The following is a 23,647-nucleotide window of genomic DNA, read 5'->3' as shown; positions in this document are numbered from 1 at the left end:
TTCTCTAAGCATGAATTAGTGAAGTGTTTCCTTAGGAAGGGATAAAGAAATGGTTTTTGGCCAAAACCAATGATTCCTTCCTCGAACCAGTATTTTAAAATCCAGAAGAAGAAAAATAAACTAGAATGAATATGAATTCACGAACACCTTCTGGTACAGGAAATAACTATAAAGAGCCATTGTGTTTTGGTGCCCCTTGGGGAAATTATGGTGTATGTTTGTCTGCAGGGATCTCCATCGGCTCCATGCCTGCTTCCCATTCCCATCCCTAAACTCCCAGCTGACAACCAAGACACTATTGCGCAGCTCTGGTTTCCTCTATTAAAAGAAAATCTCCTGCCAAATAGTACTGTAATAGGACTTAATTAAAATACTCTGGTAAGATTAAGACATTTACTGAGTCCCTACAATGTGCCTGTCTGTCACATTAATTATCTCATTTTTTTTTTTCTTTTTCTTTTTTTTTTTAAATTTAGAAACAGGGTCTTGCTATGTTGCCTGGGCTAATTTCGAACTCCTGGGCTCAAGCAATCCTCCTGCCTCGCCTCCCAAAGTTCTGGAATTACAGGCATAAACCACCTCGTCTGGTAATGTTATCTCTGCTTAATGAATAAGAAAAGTGCTCAAAGCATTGGAGTTAACTAGCCTACATTTATGTAGCTAATCAGGTTCAGAATCCAAATTTAAACCCAGTGCTGCTTAATCCCAAATTTGGTATGCAAAGTAGGCAGTATGTTTTAATGGTCAGGCGGAAGTACACATGAATACCATGCTTGCTCTAACACTTTGTCAGGAGTATTTCATTTGGGTCCAACTCCCCTACCATTCATTCATATAAGCCCAGATGCCTGTAAGAAATGGGAAAGCTAAGGAATAGGTAACAAAAACAAATTTGGAATTAAAACAGACAAACATGATTGATACAAAACCTGGCCATACTTTAAAATTCTCTCAGAAGGGGCAAATTGGCCACTCACCAGATTATACTAAAATATACTTTGCTTGGTCTTCACCTTGATTTATTTTAATTTTCTAAAGTTTAAGTTTAATTTACATACAATTAAATTAATTAATTTGCATACATATCCAGTGAGTCTTGACAAATGCATATGCCTGCTTGACCTATCATTTTCCAGTTGCTCATTAGTAGTCTATAGAAACCCTGCAACCTGGCCGGGCACGGTGGCTCAAGCCTGTAATCCCAGCACTTTGGGAGGCCGAGGCGGGTGGATCACGAGGTCGAGAGTTCGAGACCATCCTGGTCGACATGGTGAAAACCCCGTCTCTACTAAAAATACAAAAAATCAGCTGGGCATGGTGGCGTGTGCCTGTAATCCCAGCTGCTCAGGAGGCTGAGGCAGGAGAATTGCCTGAGCCCAGGAGGCAGAGATTGCGGTGAGCCGAGATGGTGCCATTGCACTCCAGCCTGGGTAACAAGAGCGAAACTCCGTCTCAAAAAAAAAAAAAAAAAGAAACCCTGCAACCTTAATAAATTAACTTATTCTAGCAGGACTTTTGTTTGTTTGTTTTCCTGAGAATTTTCTACATATACAGTCATGTTATCTAAAAATACAGTTTAACATTATCCTTCCCAGTCTGTGTATGCCTTTTACTTTCTTTTTCTTCCTTTGTTGCATAGGCTAGTATCTCCAGGAAAATATTGGAGTAGTAAGGATAGACATTATTGCCTCATTCCTGATCTTAGGTGAAAACATTCAGTCTTTGACTATTAAGTGTGATGTTAGCTATAAATGTTTCATAGGTACCCTGTGTCAGATTGAGGGAGCTTCTTTCTACTTCTAGTTTATTATTTTTTATGAAGAATAAGTATTGAAATTTGACAAATATATTGTCTCCATCTATTAAGATCATCATAATTTTTCTCCTTTATTCTGTTGATGTGGTGTATTAACTGATTAATTTAATCATGTTAAACCAACTTTACATTCCTAGAATAAAAACCCTACTTCGTTGTGATGTTATCCTTCTTATATATTGATGGATTCAAGTTGCTAATATTTTGTTAAGGGTTTTTGCATTGATGTTTACAAGGGATACTGATCTGTAATTTTATTTTCCTATAATGCTTAATGTTTCCTTGTGCATGTTTAAAGAAAGGTAAGTTAAAACTACACTGAGATACCATATTTTACCTATCCAGTAGTAAAAAATTTAACAATATTATAGTTCATTGGTGAGACTTTGAGAAAGCAGGTACTTATACATTGGTGATGAGAATGCAAAAATAGTACAAGCCTTATGGAGGGTAATTTTGCAATATCTAACAAAACTAAATGTGTGTTTACCTCTTGACCCAGCAATCTCATTTCTTTTTTTTTTTTGAGACGGAGTTTCGCTCTTGTTACCCAGGCTGGAGTGCAATGGCGCGATCTCGGCTCATCGCAACCTCCGCCTCCTGGGTTCAGGCAATTCTCCTGCCTCAGCCTCCTGAGTAGCTGGGATTACAGGCACGCGCCACCATGCCCAGCTAATTTTTTGTGTTTTTAGTAGAGACGGGGTTTCACCATGTTCACCAGGATGGTCTCGATCTCTCGACCTCGTGATCCACCCGCCTCGGCCTCCCAAAGTGCTGGGATTACAGGCTTGAGCCACCGCGCCCGGCCGGGCAATCTCATTTCTATGCATACAAAAATATGTATACAACTGCAGCATGGTTTGTAATTACAAAATACTGGAAACAACCCAAATGCCTATCAATAGGAAAGTGGTGAATATCTGTGGTATATCTACGATGGAGTATTAAACAGCTATAAAAAGACTTATTAAAAATAAGAGAAATATTTCTATGAACCGAATTCTTTATTTTGTTGTTGTTGTTGAGTTGGAGTTTCACTCTTGTTGCTCAGGCTGGAGTGCAATGGCATGATCTCTGCTCACTGCAACCGCCACCTCCCAGATTCAAGTGATTCTCCTGCCTCAGCCTCCCGAGTAACTAGGATTATAGGCACCGGCCGCCACACTCAGCTAATATTTGTAATTTTGGTAGAGACGAGGTTTTACTGTGTTGGCTAGGCTGGTCTCAAACTCCTGACCTCAGGTGATCTGCCCACCTCAGCCTCCCAAAGTGCTGGGCTTACAGGCATGAGCCACCACACTCGACCTTCTATGAACTGAATTCTAAGATAAGTTTAAAAACCAAAATACAAAAGAGTATGTATAGTAAATATACATATCTTTTTGTAAAAAAAAAAAGAAAAAGGAAAAATTTAAAATAAACATTATTCTGATCATTTGATTAAAAGAGAAAGTTAAGTAAGCCACAGACTAATAAAATTGCTTATATACAGAAAGTGGGTGGGAATGCGGCAAAAGGAGGGAAGGTACGGGGCTGGGTGGGAATGGTGGCGGCAGTGGCGGTGGTGAACACTTCCCTGAGTATGCCTTTGTGTGTGGCTGTAAACACTTTTTAGAGCCATCTTATCCCATTTATGCCTGCGTTTGCGAATTTTTTGTGTGAAAAAAAATCAGACCTTGGCAATGATCTTGAGCAGTAGGATATAAACTCCCACCAGAGTAGTGTCCCAATAATGGAACACTTGGCATACATTTAATGTTTTACATAAAAAAATCAAGTTCATGGGGTGCCAAAAATGGAATACAAACAGAAACAAGTTAACCTAACTGTACTTTAATAAAATAAAGGGGAGCTAGCATGGTGGCATGCACTCATAGTCCCAGCTACTCAGGAGGCTCAGGTAAGAGGATCATTTGAGCCCAGGAGCATGAGGCCGGCCTGGGCAACACAGCAAATCCGGCTGGTAATTAATTAATCAATAATAATGAGGGCAGGGGTGGCGGGACAAACCCAAGTAACTTTTTTTTAACTTTTTATTTCTTTTAAATAATTGTAGATTCACAGGAAATTACAAAACCTATTAGAAGTATTATGTATCTTTTACCCTGTTTTCTCCCAGATACAAGGGGAACTGTACAGTACAGTATCACAAATAGGAAATTTACATTGGTATAACCCAGTACTTTATTCAGTTCTACCCATTTTACATTCACTTATTTGTGTGTAGCTCTTTGCAGGTTTTTCACACACGTAGATTTATGTAACCGTCATCACAGTCAAGATGCATAACTGTTGCGTTATCACAGGATTCCTTGCGCTACCCCTTTATAGCCACAATTACCCATTCTCCCAGCTCCTAGCAAACACTAATCTGTTCTCCATCTGTGTCAAAGTAACTTAAAACACAGCATTTGGATTAATTGCCATAATGGTAAAGACAAAATAAACTGAACTCTAGTTAGTAGGTTTCTTTTTCACAGAGATATAGATTAACAATTCAAAAACTATTTTATGTGTATTCTAGGATTAAACAAATAAATGTATTGTGGATACTGAGAGCCAAGTTTCTCCCTGTCAGAAAAAAGAGTTGCACATATGAAAAGGGGGAAGGATAGAAGGAACCCTGTGGTCCCAGACTGGAATCGGAGGTATCAGTATGAACTTGTGGTTTCTAAAAAATAGAGATATAGGAATAGATGTAGATGTGCGAGGGCTTATTTACATATACGTACACATACGTATGTATGTATTTATACATGTTTCTTACCTCTGCCCACTGAGAGAGCATAGAAGCAGTTATATCTTAGTAGCAGTGAGCATACCTCACTTTGTTTTGCAATTCCAGTTTACACAAAAGGAAACCAGGGCGAGCTGTGGTGGCTTACGCTTGTAATCCCAGCACTTTATGAGGCCAAGCCAGGCAGATCAGTTGAGGTCAGGAGTTCAAGACCAGCCAACATGATGAAACTCCATCTCTACTAAAAATATAAAAATTATCCAGGCACAGTGGCTCATGCCTGCAATCCCAGCACTTTGGAGACCGAGGCAGGCAGATCACCTGAGGTCAGGAGTTCGAGACCAGCCTGGCCAACATGGTAAAACCCTGTCTCTACTAAAAATAAAAAATTAGCTAGGTGTGGTGGCACACACCTGTAATTCCAGCTACTCGGGAGGCTGAGGCAGTAGAATTGCTTGAACCCAGGAGGCGGAGGTTGCAGTGAGCTGAGATTGCACCACTGCACTCCAGCCTGGGCAACAAAATAAGACTCCGTCTCAAAAACAAAACTAAACTGAAAGCAAAGCCTGGCACCATGGCACACACCTGTAATCCCAGCTACTTGAGAGGCTGAGGCAGGAGAATCACCTGAACCTGGGAGGCAGAGCTTGCAGTGAGCCAAGATCACACCACTGTACTCCAGCCTGGGCAAGACTCTGTCTCAAAAAAATAAAATTCTATAAATGGAATCATGTGGTATATAACCTTTTGGGACTGGCTTTTTTCACTCAGCATGATTCCCTGGTGGTTCATCCAGGTTTTGTATTTTAATAGTTCATGTCTTTTTATTGCTCAGTAGTATTTCATGGTATGTCACAGTTTGGTTTTCTAACCATTTATCCACTGAAGTATATCTGTGCTATTTACAGTTTGGGGCTATTATGAATAAATCATCTATAAACATTCAGGTACAAATTTTTGTGTGAACATAAGTATTCCCTTATCTGAAGTAAATGCCCAGCAGTACAATGTGTCATGATGGTTGCATGTTTAGTTGTGTAGGTGTGTTTTTAACAGGACCTCATGAGGTGACAGTATGCATGTTTAGTTTTTAAGAAACTACCAAACTGTTTCCTTAAGTCTCTACACCATTTTACATTCCCACCAGCAATGGATGAGTGATCTAGTTTCCCTGCATCCTGGCCAGCATTTGATGTCACTATTTTTTTTATTTTAGCCATTCTGACATTTGTGTAGTGATGTCTCCTTGTGGTTTTCTTTTTCATTTCTCTTATGGCTAATGATGTTGAACATTGTTTCATGAGCTTACTTGCCATCTGTACAACTTCTTTAATGAAATACCTGTTTTTTCATGTTCTAAATGGATTGTTTGCTTTTTTATTGTTGCATTTTGAGTGACATTATATATTCTAGATACTAGTCTTTGTCAGATCTGTGGTTAGCAAATATTTTCTCCTACTCTGTATTTTGTCTTTTCATCCTCTTAGCAAGGTTTTCCACAGAGCAAAATCTTTCATGAAGTCCAACTTAACTTTTCCTGTTATGGATCATGCTTTTTTACCAGAGTCCTTGGGATTTTTTATGTAGATCGTCATGTCATCTCTAATAGGTATAATTTTATTTCTTCCCTTCCAATCTATATGTCTTTTATTTTCTTTTCTTGCCTTACTGTTAAGGCTGGAACTTCCAGTACTATAAAACTAGAAGAGGTGAGAATATACATATTTGCATTGTTCTTGATCTACAGGGAAAGCATTCAGTCCATTAATTAATGTATCAGTTTACCATAATTATGATGCTGGTTTTTGTAGATGTTCATTAACAACTTGAGCAACTTCCCTCCTATTCCTAGTTTTTTGAGAATTTTTATCATGAAGAGGTATTGAGTTTTATCCTGGTCAACATGGTGAAACCCCGTCTCTACTAAAATACAAAAAGTTAGCTGGGCATGGTGGCGCGTGCCTGTAATCCCAGCTACTCAGGAGGCTGAGGCAGGAGAATTGCCTGAACCCAGGAGGCGGAGGTTGCGGTGAGCCGAGATCGCGCCATTGCACTCCAGCCTGGGTAACAAGAGCGAAACTCCGTCTCAAAAAAAAAAAAATCTTAAACTGTATACTTTCATTCACCCATTCCCATCTTTTATGCTATTACTGTCATACATTTTATTTCCACATTTGCTATAAATTCCAGGATGAAATAGTATTATTTTTGCTTTAAATATTTAGTTGCTTTTTATTATTAAATTTTTTGGTTTAGGGGTTGGGTTTTTTTGACGGAATCTTGCTCTGTCACCCAGCTGGAGTGTAGTGGCACGATCTCAGCTCACTGCATCTTCCACCACCCAGGTTCAAGCGATTCTCCTGCCTCAGCCTCCTAAGTAGCTGGGACTACAGGCACGTGCCACCACACCCAGCTAATTTTTTTATATTTAGTAGAGATGGGGTTTCACCATTTTGGCCAGGACGGACTCGATCTCCTGACCTTGTGATCCTCCGATCTTGGCCTCCCAAAGTGCTGGGATTATAGGCGTGAGCCACTGCGCCCAGCTTTGGGGTGTTTTATTGAGATAGTCTTGCTCTGTTACCCAGGCTGGAGTGTAATGGTGTAATCTTGGCTCACTGCAGCCTCGACTTGGGCTCAAACAATCCTCTTTCCTCAGCCTCCTGAGTAGCTGGGACTACAGACACACACCACCACATCCAGCTAAATTTTTAAAAATTTTTATTTCATACCCTGAAGGGCTACTTCTCTTAAATTTTTTGTAGAGATGGGGTCTCAAATATTGCCCAGGCTGTTTTTGAACTTCTAACCTCAAGCAGTCCTCCCACTTCAGCCTTCCAAAGTGCTAAGATTACAGGCATGAGCCACCATGCCTGGAAAATTGTTTTTTTTTTCAATAAATTAAGAGGAAAAAAGAATTTAAAAAACAAATTATTTCAATAAACCTGGAGGAGGAAGGGGTAAAAAAAATAAACTATTAAATTAAGAGATGGGGGTTATATTTACCCACATATTTACCATTTCTGATATTCTTCCTTCCTTCTGGAAAATCCAAATGATAGCATTGATATCATTTCTCTTTTACCCAAAGAACTTACTTTTTAAAATTATTTTTGTAGGGCAGATAACAAATTGTCTCTATTTTTGTTTATCTGGAAATTTTCTTTAATTTCACCTTCATTTATGAGGGTGTTTTTGCTTCATGTAATTCTGGATTAATGGGTATTGTTTCTTATTTATTTTAAAGATGTGCCATTTTCTTCTGTTTGCAACGTCTCATGAGAAGCCATTAGAATTTCTTACTGTTGTTCCCCTGTGTATAATGTCTTTTCTTTTTTTTCTGGCTGCTTTATTTTTTATTTTTATCATTTTCATTATAATATCTACATTTGGTTTTCTTTATTTTTATCCTGCTTGGGGTTTATGGAGTTTTTTGAATCTGTGGGTTATTTCCTTTCAAATTGTGAAACATTTTGACCATTGTTTTTTATATTGGTCAACTATATATTTTGAGATGGAGTCTCAGTCTGTTGCCCACTCAGGCTGGAGTGCAGTGGCGTAGTCTTGGCTCACTGCAACCTCTGCCTCCCAGGTTCAAGCAATTCTCCTGCCTCGGCCTCCTGAGTAGCTGGGACTACAGGCATGTGCCACCACACCTGGTTAATTTTTTTTGTATTTTTAGTAGAGACAGGGTTTCACCATGTTGGCCAGGCTGTTCTCAAACTCCTGGCCACAGCTGATTTGCCCACCTCAGCCTCCCAAAGTACAGGGATTACAGGTGTGAACCACCACACCTGGCCTAAATATATATTTTTAATATCTTTTTGCCCCAACCTCTCTCATCTTCTGGGAATCCAAGTGTACATATAGATCTGTTCCACAGATCACTGAGGCTCTGTGTTTTCTATTGCTGTTTTGTTTCATTTGCTTCTCTCTCTCTCTCTCTCTCTCTCTCTCTCTCTCTCTCTCTCAAGATAGTCTTTAAAAATCCCTATTCTTTTTATTCCCTCAGTGCCTAACCTGCTGTTAAGCCTATTATTGTATTTTTCAGATCTAGAGTTGGCATTTGGTTCATTTTTATTCTCTTTGCTGCAAGGCTTGATCTAGTCACTCTTGTGCATCTTAATTTACTTGCTTGCTTTTGAAAATCTTGAACATATTTATAACAGCTGTCTAAAAGTCCCTCACAACTAATTCCAACGTGTGTGTCACCTCTTGGTCTGTTTCTATAGGCATTTGCTCCTGGTTATGGATTACATCTTCCTGCTTTCTTTACTTGTCTGGTCATTTTTATTGTGTGCTGGACATTGTGGGCACTACATTGTTGAGAGTCTGGATTTTGCTCTCTTTCTTTTTTTTTTTTTTTTATTATACTTTAAGTTCTGGGGTGCATGTGTAGAACGTACAGGTTTCTTACATAGGTATACACATGCCATGGTGGTTTGCTGCATCCATCCCCCCGTCATCTACATTAGGTGTTTCTCCTAATGCTATCCCTCCCCTATAACTGCATCCCCCACCCCTCTCCAAGTCGCTCCCCACACAGGCTGCTATGTGTGATGCTCCCCTCCCTGTGTCCATGTGTTCTCATTGTTCAACTCCCACTTATGAGTGAGAACATGCAGTGTTTGGTTTTCTGTTCTTGTGTCAGTTTGCTGAGAATGATGGTTTCCAGCTTCATCCATGTTCCTGCAAAAGATATAAACTCATCCTTTTTTTTTTATTATTGCATTTTAGGTTTTGGGGTACATGTGAAGGGTATGCAAGATTGTTGCATAGGTACACACATGGCAGTGTGATTTGCTGCCTTCCTCCCCATCACCTATATCTGGCATTTCCCCCCATGCTATCTCTCCCCAACTCCCCACCCCCTGCTGCCCCTCCCTATCCTCCCCGCCCCCCAACAGACCCCAGTGTGTGATTCTCCCCTCCCTGTGTCCATGTGTTCTCATTGTTCAACACCCAGCTATGAGTGAGAACATGTGGTGTTTGATTTTCTGTTCTTGTGTCAGTTTGCTGAGAATGATGGTTTCCAGGTTCATCCATGTACCTACAAAGGACACAAACTCATCATTTTTGATGGCTGCATAATATTCCATGGTGTATATGTGCCACATTTTCCCTGTCCAGTCTATCATCGATGGGCATTTGGGTTGGTCCCAGGTCTTGCTAGAACTCATCCTTTTTTATGGCTGCATAGTATTGCATGGTGTATATGTGCCACATTTTCTTTATCCAGTCTATCATTGATGGACATTTGGTTTGGTTCCAAGGCTTTACTATTGTGAACATATGCAGTAAACATACGTGTGCATGTGTCTTTATAAAAAAATGATTTATAATCCTTTGGGTACCTCTGGCTGATGGGCGCCAAGGGCATTTTGGCGGGAAGTGGGGGTGGGCTGGACAATGAGAGTGTCCACCGCCTGAGCCAGTAAAGCTGTACTGGCTTTAAGTGGGCGCATTTTCTGCCTCCAGGGTCCAGGCCGAGGTTCTGGTGGCAGGGCAGAGGGAAGAGCGGTTGGGTGGGGAGGCGCCGGCTCCAGGCGCGGAGGGAAAGAGCTACACGTAGCCACAGAGAGGCCGCGGAGCCAGCGAACACCGACCCAGCTGAGCCGCCACCACCAAGGATACTCCTGAGGACCGCAATACTTCCACTGAGAATGCAGATGAGTCTAACCATGACCCTCAGTTTGAGCCAATAGTTTCTCTTTCTGAGTAAGAAAGTGAGGGGGAAACTTTCCATTTGCCTCAAAGAATGATCTCCCAGAATGGAAAGAGCGAGGCACCGGCGACGACAAGCTCCTGAAGCACAAGGAGAAAGGGACCCTCCGCCTCCTCATGGGGAGAGACAAGACCCTGAAGATCTGTGCCACCCACTACACCACACCAATGATGAAGCTGAAGTCCAACGTGGGCAGCAGCCACGCCTCGGTCTAGAACCCATGCCGACTTCGCCAATGAGTGCCCCAAGCCAGAGCTGCCTGAATGCTGAGAATGGACAGAAATTCAAAATAAAGTTTGAAGAATGCAGGGTAGAGATTGCAGAGAGAGAAAAGAAAGCAAGATCGACAAAACGACCATGCTGAAAAAGTGGCAGAAAAGCTAGAAGCTCTCTCAGTGAGGGAGACCAAGGAGGATGCTGAGAAGCAATAAATCGTCTTGCTTTATTTCCTTTTCCTCTCTTTCCTTTTTTTAAAAAACCATTTTACCCTGCCCCTCTTTTTTGGTTTGTTTTTATTCTGTTTCGTTTTTACAAGGGACTGTATACAAGGAACTGAATTAAAAAAAAAAAAAAAAAAAAAAAAATCCTTTGGGTATATACCCAGTAATGGGATTGCTGGGTCAAATGGTATTTCTAGTTCTAGATCTCTGAGGAATCGCCACACTGTCTTCCACAATGGTTGAACTAATTTACACTCCCGCCAACAGTGTAAAAGTGTTCCTATTTCTCCACATCCTCTCCAGCATCTGTTGTCTCCAGATTTTTACTGATCGCCATTCTAACTGGCGTGACATGGCATCTCAATGTGGTTTTGATTTGTATTTCTCTAATGACCAGTAATAATGAGCTTTTTTTTTTATATGTTCGTGGCTACATAAATGTCTTCTTTCAAGAAATGTCTGTTCATATCCTTTGCCCACTTTTTGATGGGGTTGTTAGTTTCTTTCTTGTAAATTTGTTTAAGTTCTTTGTAGATTCTGGATATTAGCCCTTTGTCAGATGGGTAGATTGCAAAAAATTTTTCCCATCTGTTGGTTGCTGGTTCACTCTAATGATAGTTTCCTTTGCTGTGCAGAAGTGCTTTAGTTTCATTAGATCCCATTTGTCTATTTGGGCTTTTGTTGCTATTGCTTTTGGTGTTTTAGTCATGAAATCTTTGCCCATGCCTGTGTCCTGAATGGTATTGCCTAGGTGTTCTTCTAGGGTTTTTGTGGGGTTAGGTCCTATGTTTAAATCTTTAATCTATCTTGAATTAATTTTTGTAGAAGTTGTAAGGAAGGGATCCAATTTCAGCTTTCTGCATATGGCTAGCCAGTTTTCTCACCATTTATTAAATAGGGAATCCTTTCCCCATTGCTTGTTTTTGTCAGATTTGTCAAATATCAGATGGTTGTAGATAAGTGACATTATTTCTGAGGCCTCAGTTCTGTTCCATTGGTCTGCATCTCTGTTTTAGTACCAGTACCATGCTGTTTTGATTACTGTAGCCTTGTAATATAGTTTGAAGTCAGGTAGCATGCTGCCTCCAGCCTTTGGTTTTTGTTTGTTTGTTTGTTTGTTTGTTTGTTTTTGCTTAGGATTGCCTTGGCTAGGTGGGCTCTTTTTTGGTTCCATATGAAATTTAAGGTGTTTTTTTTCCAATTCTGTGAAGAAAGTCAATGGTAGCTTGATAGGGACAGCATTGAATCTATACACACTTTGGGCAGTATGGCAATTTTCACAATATTGATTCTTCCTAACCATGAGCATGGAATGTTTCTCCATCTGTTTGTGTCCTCTCTTATTTCCTTGAGCAGTGGTTTGTAGTTCTCCTTGAAGAGGTCCTTCACATCCTTTGTTAGTTGTATTCCTAGGTATTTTATTCTCTTTGTAGCAACTGTGAATGGGAGTTTGCTCATGATTTGGCTCTCTGTTAATCTGTTATTGGTGTATAGAAATGGTTGTGATTTTTGCACATTGATTTTGTATCCTGAGACTTTGCTGAAGTTGCTTATCAGTTTAAGGAGATTTTGGGCTGAGATGATGGGGTCTTCTAAATATACAATCATGTCTTCTGCAAATGGAGACAATTTGACTTACTGTTTTTCTAATTGAATACCCTTTATTTCTTTTTCTTGCCTGATTGCCCTGGCTCTGGCAGGCAGTTAATTTGCTGCCAGATTAGCTTTTTCCTGTTGAGGCTTGTCTAGGATTTGTGAGGATGGTTCTATAGCAGCCCTTATTAAGGAGCTACAGTCTTGAGGCTTGGTCTTTCTGGGGTTTCCGCTGAATGTCCAGGATATTCAGTGAGATCTCTCCACACTGACTGCTTGAAACACCAGTATCTTTCAGCACTGAGGTCGCCAGAATTCCCAGTCCGCTTGCAGCCCCCCAGTAGCTGCTCTCCACCAGGCTCTGGGAGCTTCCCCTACGCATGTGCCAACAGGTCCCCTTTCATACATTTCCTGAGCACCCTCTTCTCTGACACAAACTCCAGACACCTCAGCTGTCCTAAACTCCAGCCTCTGTTTTGTCTGCCCAAGAACCCCACTGTCTTCTATTTTGGACCCACACCTTCCTCTGCCTTAATTAGAAAGTACCCCCAGCAAGAGATCTGGGGTAGATGGAGTGTACCACCTTTGTTTCCCTTCTCTCAAGAATCACGGTCCTGCCGGGCACAGTGGCTCACACCTATACTTCTAGCACTTTGGGAGGCCAAGGCAAGTGGATCACCTGAGGTCAGGAGTTCGAGACCAGCCTGGCCAACATGGTGAAACCCCATCTCTACTAAAAATACAAAAATTAGCTGGGCGTGGTGGTGGGCACCTATAATCCCAGCTAGTTGGGAGGCTGAGGTAGGAGAATCACTTGAATCTGGGGGGCAGAGTTGGCAGTGAGCTGAGATCACACCACTTCACTCCAGCCTGGGCAAGAGTGAAACTCCATCCCAAAAAAAAAAAAAAAAAAAAAAAGAATCACAGTCCTTTGTAGTAAGTTCTCCAATGCCTGAAGATGGTTGTTTCCTATATTTTCTCTGTTTTAATCATTGATTATGACAGAAGGGAAAGTCCAGCTACTGTGTTGAAATACCAGCTACTGTGTTGAGGCTGGATCTAGACGTTAGCCTTTCAATGTACCTTGTTTTTAAATTTTTAATTCCACCTACGGTTCCTACTGTGTTCCATATATTGAAATTACGTTCTTGTCCTTTGTAGATCTCTTGAGTTTCCCATCTATAGATTATAAAGCAAGCCCTAGCATAAAAATAAGAGGAGAAAATAGTTTCAAATAAAAAAATTATTATGGCCAGGCACAGTGACTCATGCCTATAATCCCAACACTTTGCGAGACCAGGGTGGGAAGATTGCTTGAGCCCAGGAGTTCGAGACCAGCCCTGATAACACAGCCAGATCCCATCTCTACAAAAAAATAATTAGCCAGGGACAGTGGAACATTCCTGTAGTTCCAGCTACTTGGGAGGCTAAGGTCGGAGGATCGCTTTGAGCCCAAGAAGTTGAGTCTGCAGTGAGTGATGATCATGCCACTGCACTCCAGCCTGAGTGACAGAGTAAGACCCTGTCAGAAAGAAAGAGGGGGTGAGGGTGAAGGTGGGGAGAGAAAGACAGAGAAGAAAAGAAAGAGAAATGCCTCTTGAGGTATTTTTGCCCCTCCTAGACCACTCTCACCAGTGCTGCTGCCTCCATAGGAAGGCACTTCCGGTCCCCTGACCAAATGCGCTCTCTCTTCTGTTTATCTCTGGAGCACCACTAGCATTCTGTGTGCCAGTACGCTTGCCCTGCACTTTCTTTACGTTCCTGTTGCATATCCCTTCCCCTGTTCAACTATCAGCTTTTTGAGAGTGGTTCCCTCTTTTATTTATCTTAATATTCCTTGTTATGCCAAATAGTATTTGGCACATCATAGGCATTCAGAAATATTCCCATGATTCTCATAGTTACAGTGTATTATTTGTAATGTCTTCTAAACTTGTCTTTTTCAAAAGTGAAAGATCTTTTTCCTCATTCTAGCAGTTGTTAATCCATGGACAAATCCATTTCTGCCCTGTCCACAGGTTTTGTGATTCTGTAGGCCTCCATGGTATTCCTTCTTAATTGTCTTTTTTAGGGCAAATGTTGAACATTCAGGCTGAATTGTGGCTTATGTTCTTTGAAATATACTTGTGGTTAACTCCCTCTTCCTCTTATCTACACAGAGAGATGTTCTTTACTACCATGGAAAGCCACCTTCTGCGCTGCAAAGTGTTAGAAATCATATTCCTCCACAGCTGCGAGACACCCACCCGCCTGCCCCTGTCTCTGGCCCAGGCCCTCTACTTTCTGAACAATTCTACATCACTGCTCAAGTGTCAGGTACATTACTTCCTGCCCAATTCCAGGCCTAGAGCACCTTTCTTTGCTCTAGGCCCAAATCCTTCCCATAGGATTTCAGCTTAAAACACAACTGTTTGGGCCAGGCACAGTGGCTCATGCCTGTAATCCCAGCACTTTGGGAGGCTGAGGCAGGTGAATCACCTGAGGTCAGGAGTTCGAGACCAGCCTAGCCAACATGGCGAAGCCCCATCTCTACTAAAAATAACAAAAATTAGCTAGGCGTGGTAGCAGGCACCTGTAGTCCCAGCGACTTGGGAGGCTGAGGCAGGAGAATCACTTGAACCCAGGAGGCAGAGGTTGCAGCGAGCCAAGATCACACATTGCATTCCAGCCTGGGCAACAAGAGTGAAATTCCATCTAAAACAAAAAAAGCCAACTATTTTAGTATTCTGTAAAGGTGAATTAAAAACTGTACCAAAATTTTAGCTGGGGAAGGCATTTATTATCACTTTTACTATCTCTGCAGTCAGATAAAACCCAGTGGCAGACTTGGGACGAACTGGTTGAGCATCTGCAGTTTCTGTTGTCCAGTTATCAACATGTTTTAAGAGGTAAGCAGTGTTTGTTCACAAGTAGAGTTGTAGGAGGTCTCAATGAACATTTGTATTAATCATAGTTACACAGGGGATTCTAATTTGTTGACATTGTTCCTTGGTTGTATTTAACTTATTATAAGGGATAAGAAATGACATAACCAGAGTCACCATTATGAAAAAGAATTCACATATTCTTGTTATGGCCGACAATACATGGTCCTCATAGTTGTAAGATTGTGTAGGTAAGCAGAAGTCATCAGAACCTCCAGCCTGGCCAACATGGTAAAACCCTGTCTCTACTAAAAATACAAAAATTAGCCAGGTGTGGGGGTGCACACTTGTACTCCCAGCTACTCAGGAGTTGGGGCAGGAGAATCGCTTGAACCTGGGAGGCGGAGGTTGCAGTGAGCCAAGATTGTGCCACTGCATTCCAGCCTGGGTGACAGAGTGAGACCCTGTCTCAAGAAGAAAAAAAAAAAAAGAAATCATCAGAACCCGAGAAGGGCTCAGGAATGACCTAAAGAGCCCTGGCCTCCTCCCTTAGCCTGTTGCCACAGCACCTTTGCTCACTGACTGCGGACACTGTAAACATTGTAAACATCTGTCAATACAGTGGAAGTACAGAGCAAATCAGGAGCAAGGTGAACATGTACATCTTGCAGAAGATGTAAGATACCCTAAGTCTATGAAAGTCGCTCTTCAGAGCTGCTCAGGTCACAGCAAAGCCAGTGATCAGTGACGATATAGGAGAATTAGACCAGGTAATCCTCAGAAGGCAAATGTTGCCCGGGGTAATGATGGAATAGCTGCTTCAAATGGGAATCATTTTATTAGCCAAGGATTAATGAGGCCTGTGGGAAAACTGAAGAACTGCTGAACTATTAATTACTAGAGTAACACTGCCAGGGGAGAAGCGCGGCATTCTTCCTGGATGGGATTGACAGAGAGAGATGCATCCTCATGTATGTATGTTCTTGCCAAAAGTTCATGACCTCGATCTAATGGCCAGGACACTTCAGACAAAACCAGAGTGAGTGACCTTTTCCAAATAACTGAACTCTACTTTTTTAAAGTGCCAATGTCTTAAAAACTAAGACTGAGTTACTGTTCAAGATTTAAAAGAAACTAAACCACATGAATAATAAATGCAATGCATGACCCTAGGCTGGATTCTGAACAGGAGAAAATAAGTCATAAATGGGGAGACAATGTTCCAGAAAGAAGAAACCCCATGTCCTAGAGCCTGGAAGCAAGAAGTTGCTTAGTGTGAGTCCAAGGAACATAGAACAAGCTAAGCAGAGCAAGGCTGTAATACATTATTCGGACAATTGGTAAAATGAATAGATTAGATAACAGTATTGTGTCAATATTAAATTCCCTATTTTTGATAATCATACTGGATTATGATAGTAAATGTCCTTGGCCTTAGGAAACCCGTTCTGAAGTATTGAGGAGTGGAGGGGCACAGTGTCTGCAACTTACTCCCAAATAGTAAAGGGGAAAAGTATGTAAGTGAAGTGCACCTGCCCGTGAGCGTGTTGAGGTTGAGGTTGATTTTAACTCAGTAATGGCACTTGGGAAGGTAAAATAGCACTCAGGCCAGGAACTGAGAAAGCTGTTGTAGAGACAGGTAAAAAAAAGAAAAAGCACTGGGTTTTAGACAGAAAGCCTGTGTTTAAATCCCAACTTCACCACTTACTCTGCGTTGGAAAACTAACAGTTTCTTTCTTTTTTTTTTTTTTTTTTTGAGACGGAGTTTCGCTGTTGTTACCCAGGCTGGAGTGCAATGGCGCGATCTTGGCTCACCACAACCTCCGCCTCCTGGGTTCAGGCAATTCTCCTGCCTCAGCCTCCTGAGTAGCTGGGATTACAGGCAGGCACCACCATGCCCAGCTAATTTTTAGTGTTTTTAGTAGAGATGGGGTTTCACCATGTTGACCAGAATGGTCTCGATCTCTTGACCTCGTGATCCACCCGCCTCGGCCTCCCAAAGTGCTGGGATTACAGGCTTGAGCCACCGCACCCGGCCGTCTTTCTTTTATAGAATGGGGATGATAGTATGTAACTTGCAAGGATTGATTATTGATGAGTATGAGAAAAAAGTTATGTGTTCAATGTTCATTGAATCTGTCTTCCTGTGTTCCTGGCCAGAGGTGGGCTAAGGGTTTTCTCTGTTTTAGACTCTTGTAACTAACACTTAAAAGAGTCCATTGTCCAGTCCACGATATGGGGTTGTGGTTTGTGCATTTTGTAGTGCCCTTAAAGAAAGGTGCATGTCCTTCTCAGAACAAAGCCCCAAAGGCAAGTTCCATGTGTTTTCAGCCTCACTGAGGCTTATATAATTGCTTTGGAGCTCTACCAGAAAGGTTAATATTAAATAGCTTGTTTTCAAGTTCACCTTTAACATTTCTTGTTCCTTTCTATTTTGATTCCCAGGGAATACACCTGTCATGGACAATAATGACTTAAGATGGAAATGGAATCTACTTTTATTACAGAGTATTTTTTATGTTTTGATAAGGGAGAGAAGGGCCTCAGACCAGTATATATTGACCAAGAATAAATGAAGTGTGTTCCAATGCTGTTTTATCTTTAATGTTCGTTCTAGCTTCTAAGAGTTAGGTCCAAGAGTTAGGAAGGAGAAAAATTAACACTAGTGGTTTGAAAACATTGTTCTGCAAAGAACACAGCTGAATGGTACCCTGCAATAGTCAGCGTCCTTGTCGGTCAGCAAGCATCTTACCGTGAGGGTAAGATGCCCCTTAGCATCTCTGCCTTCTGAGAGTGGTCTGCAGATGTTGCTGGGGCATTTGGAGATCAGTCTGAGTTGCCTGGCTCCAAGAGTGGGAGAAGAAGGGACGGGATGAGAGAGCCCAAGCCTGCCGTTTGTTTAGGGGAACTCTCAGCATGGAGGAAGGGAGGAAAAGAGATGAGGTAAATGCACCTGCACTGGCTTATATAATCCAATAACCTTGTGAAGGTATCCCCCGCCCCCCACCCCCCTGCCATTACAGATGGGCAAACAAACCCTGAGAGAAAAGTACATGCAGAGCCAGGATTCACAGGTCTGTCAGAGACATGGATTCTGGGCTGTTGGTTGGGCCTGAGGTCTTGTTCTTTGCCTTAGAAAATCAATCTCCCACGCCCCAGTTGCATAGCCATGTGGCTCAAGTTTCAGCCTCAGCAAAATTACAAAGTGCTGTCTGTCAGGGAGATTGTGAGTATGAATTCCAGGAATTTGAATATATAATCTTTAAATGAACAAATGCATGCTTTACCTGAATCCCACTCAGCTGGCCAGCATAGCCCACGGAAGTCAGCCACAGTCGTTCTGAGGACAGTAACACACACAGTCTTTCTGCAAGGAAACCCTGTCCACAGGCAGGGGAAAGCAGAAGCAGGTAGGATCAGTTCAATTCATGTATTTATCCAGGCAACAGATATCTACTGAATGTCCTCTCTGTGCCTGGCTCATTGGGAAAACTTTAATGAATAAGACCAATGTGGTCCCTGTCCTCATAAAGCTTACTGTTTAGTGGAGGAATTGATCCTAAATGAATAATCACACAAGATCGGTTGAACCCAGGAGGCAGAAGTTGTAGTGAGCTGAGATCGTGCCACTGCACTCCAGCCTGGGTGGCAGAGAAAGACTCCATCTCAAAAAAATAACTAAATAAAATAAGAGACATGAAGTAATGGTGTTAGCCAGGCAAATGGGGAGACAAGAGTTTTCCAGAAAGAAGGAACAGCATGTCCAAGGGCCTTGAGGCAAAAAGATGCTTAGTGAGTTCAAGGAACATAGAACAAGCTAGCAGGGCAAGGATGTCGTGAGCAAGGGGAGAATAACACAAAATGAGAGTAGCATAGTCGATGGGACAGGTTGTGAGGCGCCGTCTTGGCCATGCTAAGGAAGTTCAGCTGGTTCCAAGAATGGAGTGAAGCCATCAAAGTGGTTCCAAGGACGTAGTGTCGTGATCAGATCTGCAGATGTAAAAGGCTGCTGTACCCGATGTGTAGTGAATCATTTGGCAGAGGGCCACAGGGGGTAATGGTGGCAAGGACAGTGAGAAGGCAGTGGATGGGACAGAAGTACTTTGAAGATAACTTTGACAGGGCTTAAGTGACTGAGTCTGAAGGATGACTCCCCAGGTTCTGCCATTACTGACATGGAGAAAGATCTGCAGGGAAGATCAAGAGCTCAGGTTTGACGTGTTAGGTAGGAGATTCCTATAGTGATGATGATGATGATGATGATAAAATAATAGCTAACTCTCATATTGATCCAAAACTACTAACAATAGTATCACCTGAAATGTCTTGAGCCAGGCATTATGCCAAACCCTTTGCAATGCTAAATGTCCTCATACAGTGATCAGCAACCTCTGACCTAACAACTCTCATCCCTACCGAAGCATAAAATCCAAAGCCTTGCTGACTGGACTAACAGGGCTGAAGTCCACTGGCCGTGGTTTCCTCCCCCACGGACGGTGCTGAGATGGGCGCTGCTAACATTTGCTTCTCTCACTTTCCTGCATGATTTAATAAACTCCAAATTCTTCTTGCTTGTCCTCTGAGTTTCCCCTATTCCACCCAATTCAGTCAACTTTTCTTCCACTTCTTCCAAAAGGATTTTTTATATTTTTCAGAGTGGCACATGCCTTAAGAAAATCAAAGTCTACAAAAAGGCTGTTTTCCTCCCAAGACTGCTCTTAACAAGCTGCAAATGAAACAGATCATATTTCCCTGTTTACAGCCCTCTACATCTATAGATAACGTGTTTGCTCTCAAAGGCCAAACTCCACGTTACAATGTGGCCTACCCTACCTTCCAACCTCATCTAGTACTACTCTCCCTTTTATGACTCTGGTTTTTTTAAGTTTCTCCATTTATAAGGTCATTACCTTATGTTAGCTGAAACACTTTCAGTATCAAATGTGCTTTTCATTGCTTTCAATGGATGCCCTTAACATGTGTATATGCATCCCCAGTGCTTCTGCACAGTTCCGGAGGCTGGGAAGTCCAGGGTTGAGGGGCTGCATCCAGGGAAGGCCTTCCTGCTGCGTCCTGCCGTGGCAGAAGGCTTACCACCCTGGTTTTCTCTCTAGTTCTCAGAGCATGCTTTTCCTCAGGGCACTCGCACCTGCTGTTCTCCCTGGACTGCTTTTCCCTGTGACCTTCACGTGGTCGCCTCTTCATCTGCTGTTGGGACTCAGCTCAGAGGCCTCCCTGGCTGGAGTGGGCTGCTTCCCTCATTACCCCAGCGTTACTGTTTATCACAGCATCGGATTTCTTTCTTTGATTGCATTTGCCACAAGCTATAATATTGTTGGCTAACTTGTCAGGCTTCCTGTAACTAACGTATCAGTCCACAAGGACTGATCGCACTTGTCCCCAGACTTTAGCCCAGTTCCAGATATGCAGTAGGTGCTCAGTAAATCTGTGCTGTTTGAATGTTGAAAGGGCCTTGCACTTCATCTCAAGGCAGCTTTGTTTCCTGTTTCCAGACTTTTTGAACATGCTATTGGATACTCATTGTACTTCTTCGCAGATTACAGACTTTAGAGGGATTTTACTTTTCAGTCATTTCATCTGAAGGTTGGGAAAAAACATATCAAATGTATTACTTGAAAATGTAACCTGATATACTGCTTAATTTATTCTGTGTACTAAATCTGGACAGTGTAGTTCAGTCCTTTTAATAACTGTTAGTGAAATTGCCATCATCCCCATTTAAGAAACGAGGAGACTGAGAAATGATGGTGTACTTATGTGCAACTGGAAATCATCAAGTCCCCGAACCCTCTCAATGCCTGATGTGACCTTGTGCTCATTCGCCTCAATTCCACACAATTCTAGAACCTATTGGGGCTGGCCTGTGGATTTGGGATGAGATACCTTTATAACTTCTGTTTTCCTAAGTATTTTCATTTTTAGACATATGGAAAAGTTGAAAGAATAATACAATGAATGCCCATATATAAACCATTTACCTTATTCATTAGCTGCTAGGATTTTGATACTTGGTTTATCTATTCATCCATTTACATGCCATTTTTTCGGAAACAGTAAAGTTGTGCCATCATAATTCTATTAAGTACTTCAGCATGTCATCTCCTAAGCATAAGGATATTGTACTTCATACCACTATGCATTTTTATACTCATGAAACTTGTTCTTTTTTTTTTTTTTTTTTTTTTTTTTTTCCTGACAGAGTCTAGCTCTGTTGCCCAGGCTGGAGTACAGTGGTGCGATCTTGGCTCATTGCAACCTCCACCTCCCAGGTTTAAGCAAGTCTCCTACCTCAGCCTTCCGAGAAGCTGGGATTATAAGCATGCACCACCATGCCTGGCTAATTTTTTTGTATTTTTAATAGAGACAGGGTTTCACCATGTTGGCCAGGCTGGTCTTGAACTCCTGACCTCAGGTGATCCACCCACCTCAGCCTCCCAACAAGTTAGGATGATAGGCATGATCCACCACAGCCAGCCATGAAACTTATTCTTGATAGATTATCTAATAGTGTCCCAATAATATCCTTTGTAGGTGGTTGATTTCGGATTGAGCCAGGATACAGTCAAATATGAAGCATTGTACTTGGCAGTCATACTCCTTGGTCTCCTTTAGTCTAGCACAGTTCCCAGCTTTTACTTGTCTTTCATAATAGACATTTTTTAAGAGTCCAGGCCAGTTATTTTGTAGAATGTCCCGTAATTGGGATTATCTAATTGCATACTCATGAGCACACTCATGTTAAATACTATCGACAAGAACTTGGAGTAGACCAGGCATGGTGGCTTGGTGCCTCACACCCATAATCCCAACACTTTGGGAGGCTGAGGCAGGTGGATCACTTGAGGTCAGGAGTGTGTATATGCTACACACACACACACACACACCCCCGAGACTGGGTAATTTATAAAGAAAAGAGGTTTAATTGGCTCACAGTTCTATAGGCATAAGGCATAGCAGCTTTTGCTTCTAGTGACGCCTCAGGAAACACAATCGTGGCTGAGGGGGAAGCAGACATCTTATGTGGCCAGAGCAGAAGAGTGAGGAGGTGCTACATACACACTTCGAAACCACCAGACCTCACAGTCTAACTATCACTAGAATGGCACCAGGCAGATGGTGCTAAACCATTCCTGAGAAACCACCCCCATGATCCAGCCACCTTCCACCAGGCCCCACCTCCAATATTAGGGATTACAATTTGAGATTATCTAATTGTTTACTCGTGATCACACTCTTGTTAAATACTATTGGCTAGAACATGGATTAGATGAAGATGTGTTTCCTCAGTATTTTCATTTTTAGACCATTTTTATGTGATCGTAAAAAATGACACAGATCCAAACCATACCACTTTTTTTTAATGTAAAACTTCTTATGGACCCTAGAGAGCCAAGAACAAAGGGCCTTTTGGAAGTAGAGTTACTGCAGGCACTCACACAGCCTTTGACTTGTATCCCTGTGGCTAGTCAACAATTCTTTGCCAACACCCCACCTACCAAAATTAGACGTCTTTAAAAAAGAATAAAAAGCAGTTCAGAGCACCCAACTGACTGTTTCCCTCTTACAGAACACTTAAGGAGTTCCGTGATCGACCGAAAGGACTTAATAATCAAAAGGATTAAACCCAAACCCCAGCAAGGGGATGACATCACGGCGGTGGACGTGGAGAGGCAGATCGAGGCCTTCCGCAGCCGCCTGATCCACATGCTGGGGGAGCCTCTTGTGCCCCAACTCCAAGACAAAGTGCACTTGCTGAAGCTCCTGCTCTTCTATGCTGCAGACTTGAACCCTGACGCGGAGCCCTCTCAAAAGGGCTGGAGCAGCTCCTGAAGACCTTCCAAGCACTGAATGCCAAGAATACCTCCTGAACTCTATCTCCAACTACTTAGAAGCTCTAAAAGCATGAAAAGTGGCTAAAAATCCTACAGGACCAAACCTATATTATTTAATCAGTAGGTTATAATTTCTAACTCTAGTAAATATCTTTTTTTAAATAATCCTATCCTAGCCTGTTCTCAAATATGGCTTAAATATACAAGGTATATATATTTTTAAGTAAATTATTTATCTATACTTTTTTGAAACAGGTTACTATGTGTACTACATGTTTAACATTTTCATTCAAGATGTGAAAAAAATCCCTCTGCTGAACCCACTTTATACACCAATATTTTATGTCTTTCAAGGTACCAGCGACCTGTTTCTGGAGAGAGACGCTCATTTTTCCCCAATGAAATATAAGCATTCTGTGTTAGACCTGTTATATTGCCTATTAATTTGACTTTGTAATGGGGTGGGGTAAGAAACAAAAGGATCAAGTGTGTTACAAAACATTTGATGTTAAAAGGAAACAATAAAAAGGCAATGGTTTTTCAAAATACCAAGTTCACTGTGACTCTGGGTAGGCAGAGTGGAAGAACTATTGTTAATAGGACAAAAAAAAATAGCCAC

At 41.8% G+C, this 23,647-nt stretch overlaps 1 protein-coding gene and 1 pseudogene across 6 annotated transcripts in view; both read left to right on the top strand.

Annotated features, from left to right (window-relative positions):
• Positions 1 to 23,574, top strand: part of SIMC1 (SUMO interacting motifs containing 1) — a 75,580-nt gene extending 52,006 nt beyond the window's left edge. For 2 of the 6 annotated variants that reach the window (XM_039460446.2, XM_074390382.1), the window contains exons 8-10: positions 14,471 to 14,627; positions 15,115 to 15,199; positions 22,764 to 23,574. In XM_039460446.2, coding sequence (XP_039316380.2) covers positions 14,471 to 14,627; positions 15,115 to 15,199; positions 22,764 to 23,026 — 505 coding nt within the window. In that variant the 3' untranslated portion in view covers positions 23,027 to 23,574. Of the gene's footprint in view, positions 1 to 476; positions 3,220 to 4,340; positions 10,863 to 14,470; positions 14,628 to 15,114; positions 15,200 to 22,763 lie in introns of those variants that run through there. The other 4 variants (XM_039460447.2, XM_039460448.2, XM_074390380.1 and 1 more) reach the window with 4 other exon arrangements.
• Positions 9,917 to 10,862, top strand: LOC104652679 (ran-specific GTPase-activating protein pseudogene; annotated as a pseudogene).
• Positions 23,575 to 23,647: the final 73 nt, after the last annotated feature.

This window comes from Saimiri boliviensis, chromosome 20, assembly GCF_048565385.1.
Source record: "Saimiri boliviensis isolate mSaiBol1 chromosome 20, mSaiBol1.pri, whole genome shotgun sequence".
NCBI classification, from domain to species: Eukaryota; Metazoa; Chordata; class Mammalia; order Primates; family Cebidae; genus Saimiri; species Saimiri boliviensis.
This window is presented reverse-complemented; position numbering and strand designations above follow the sequence as displayed.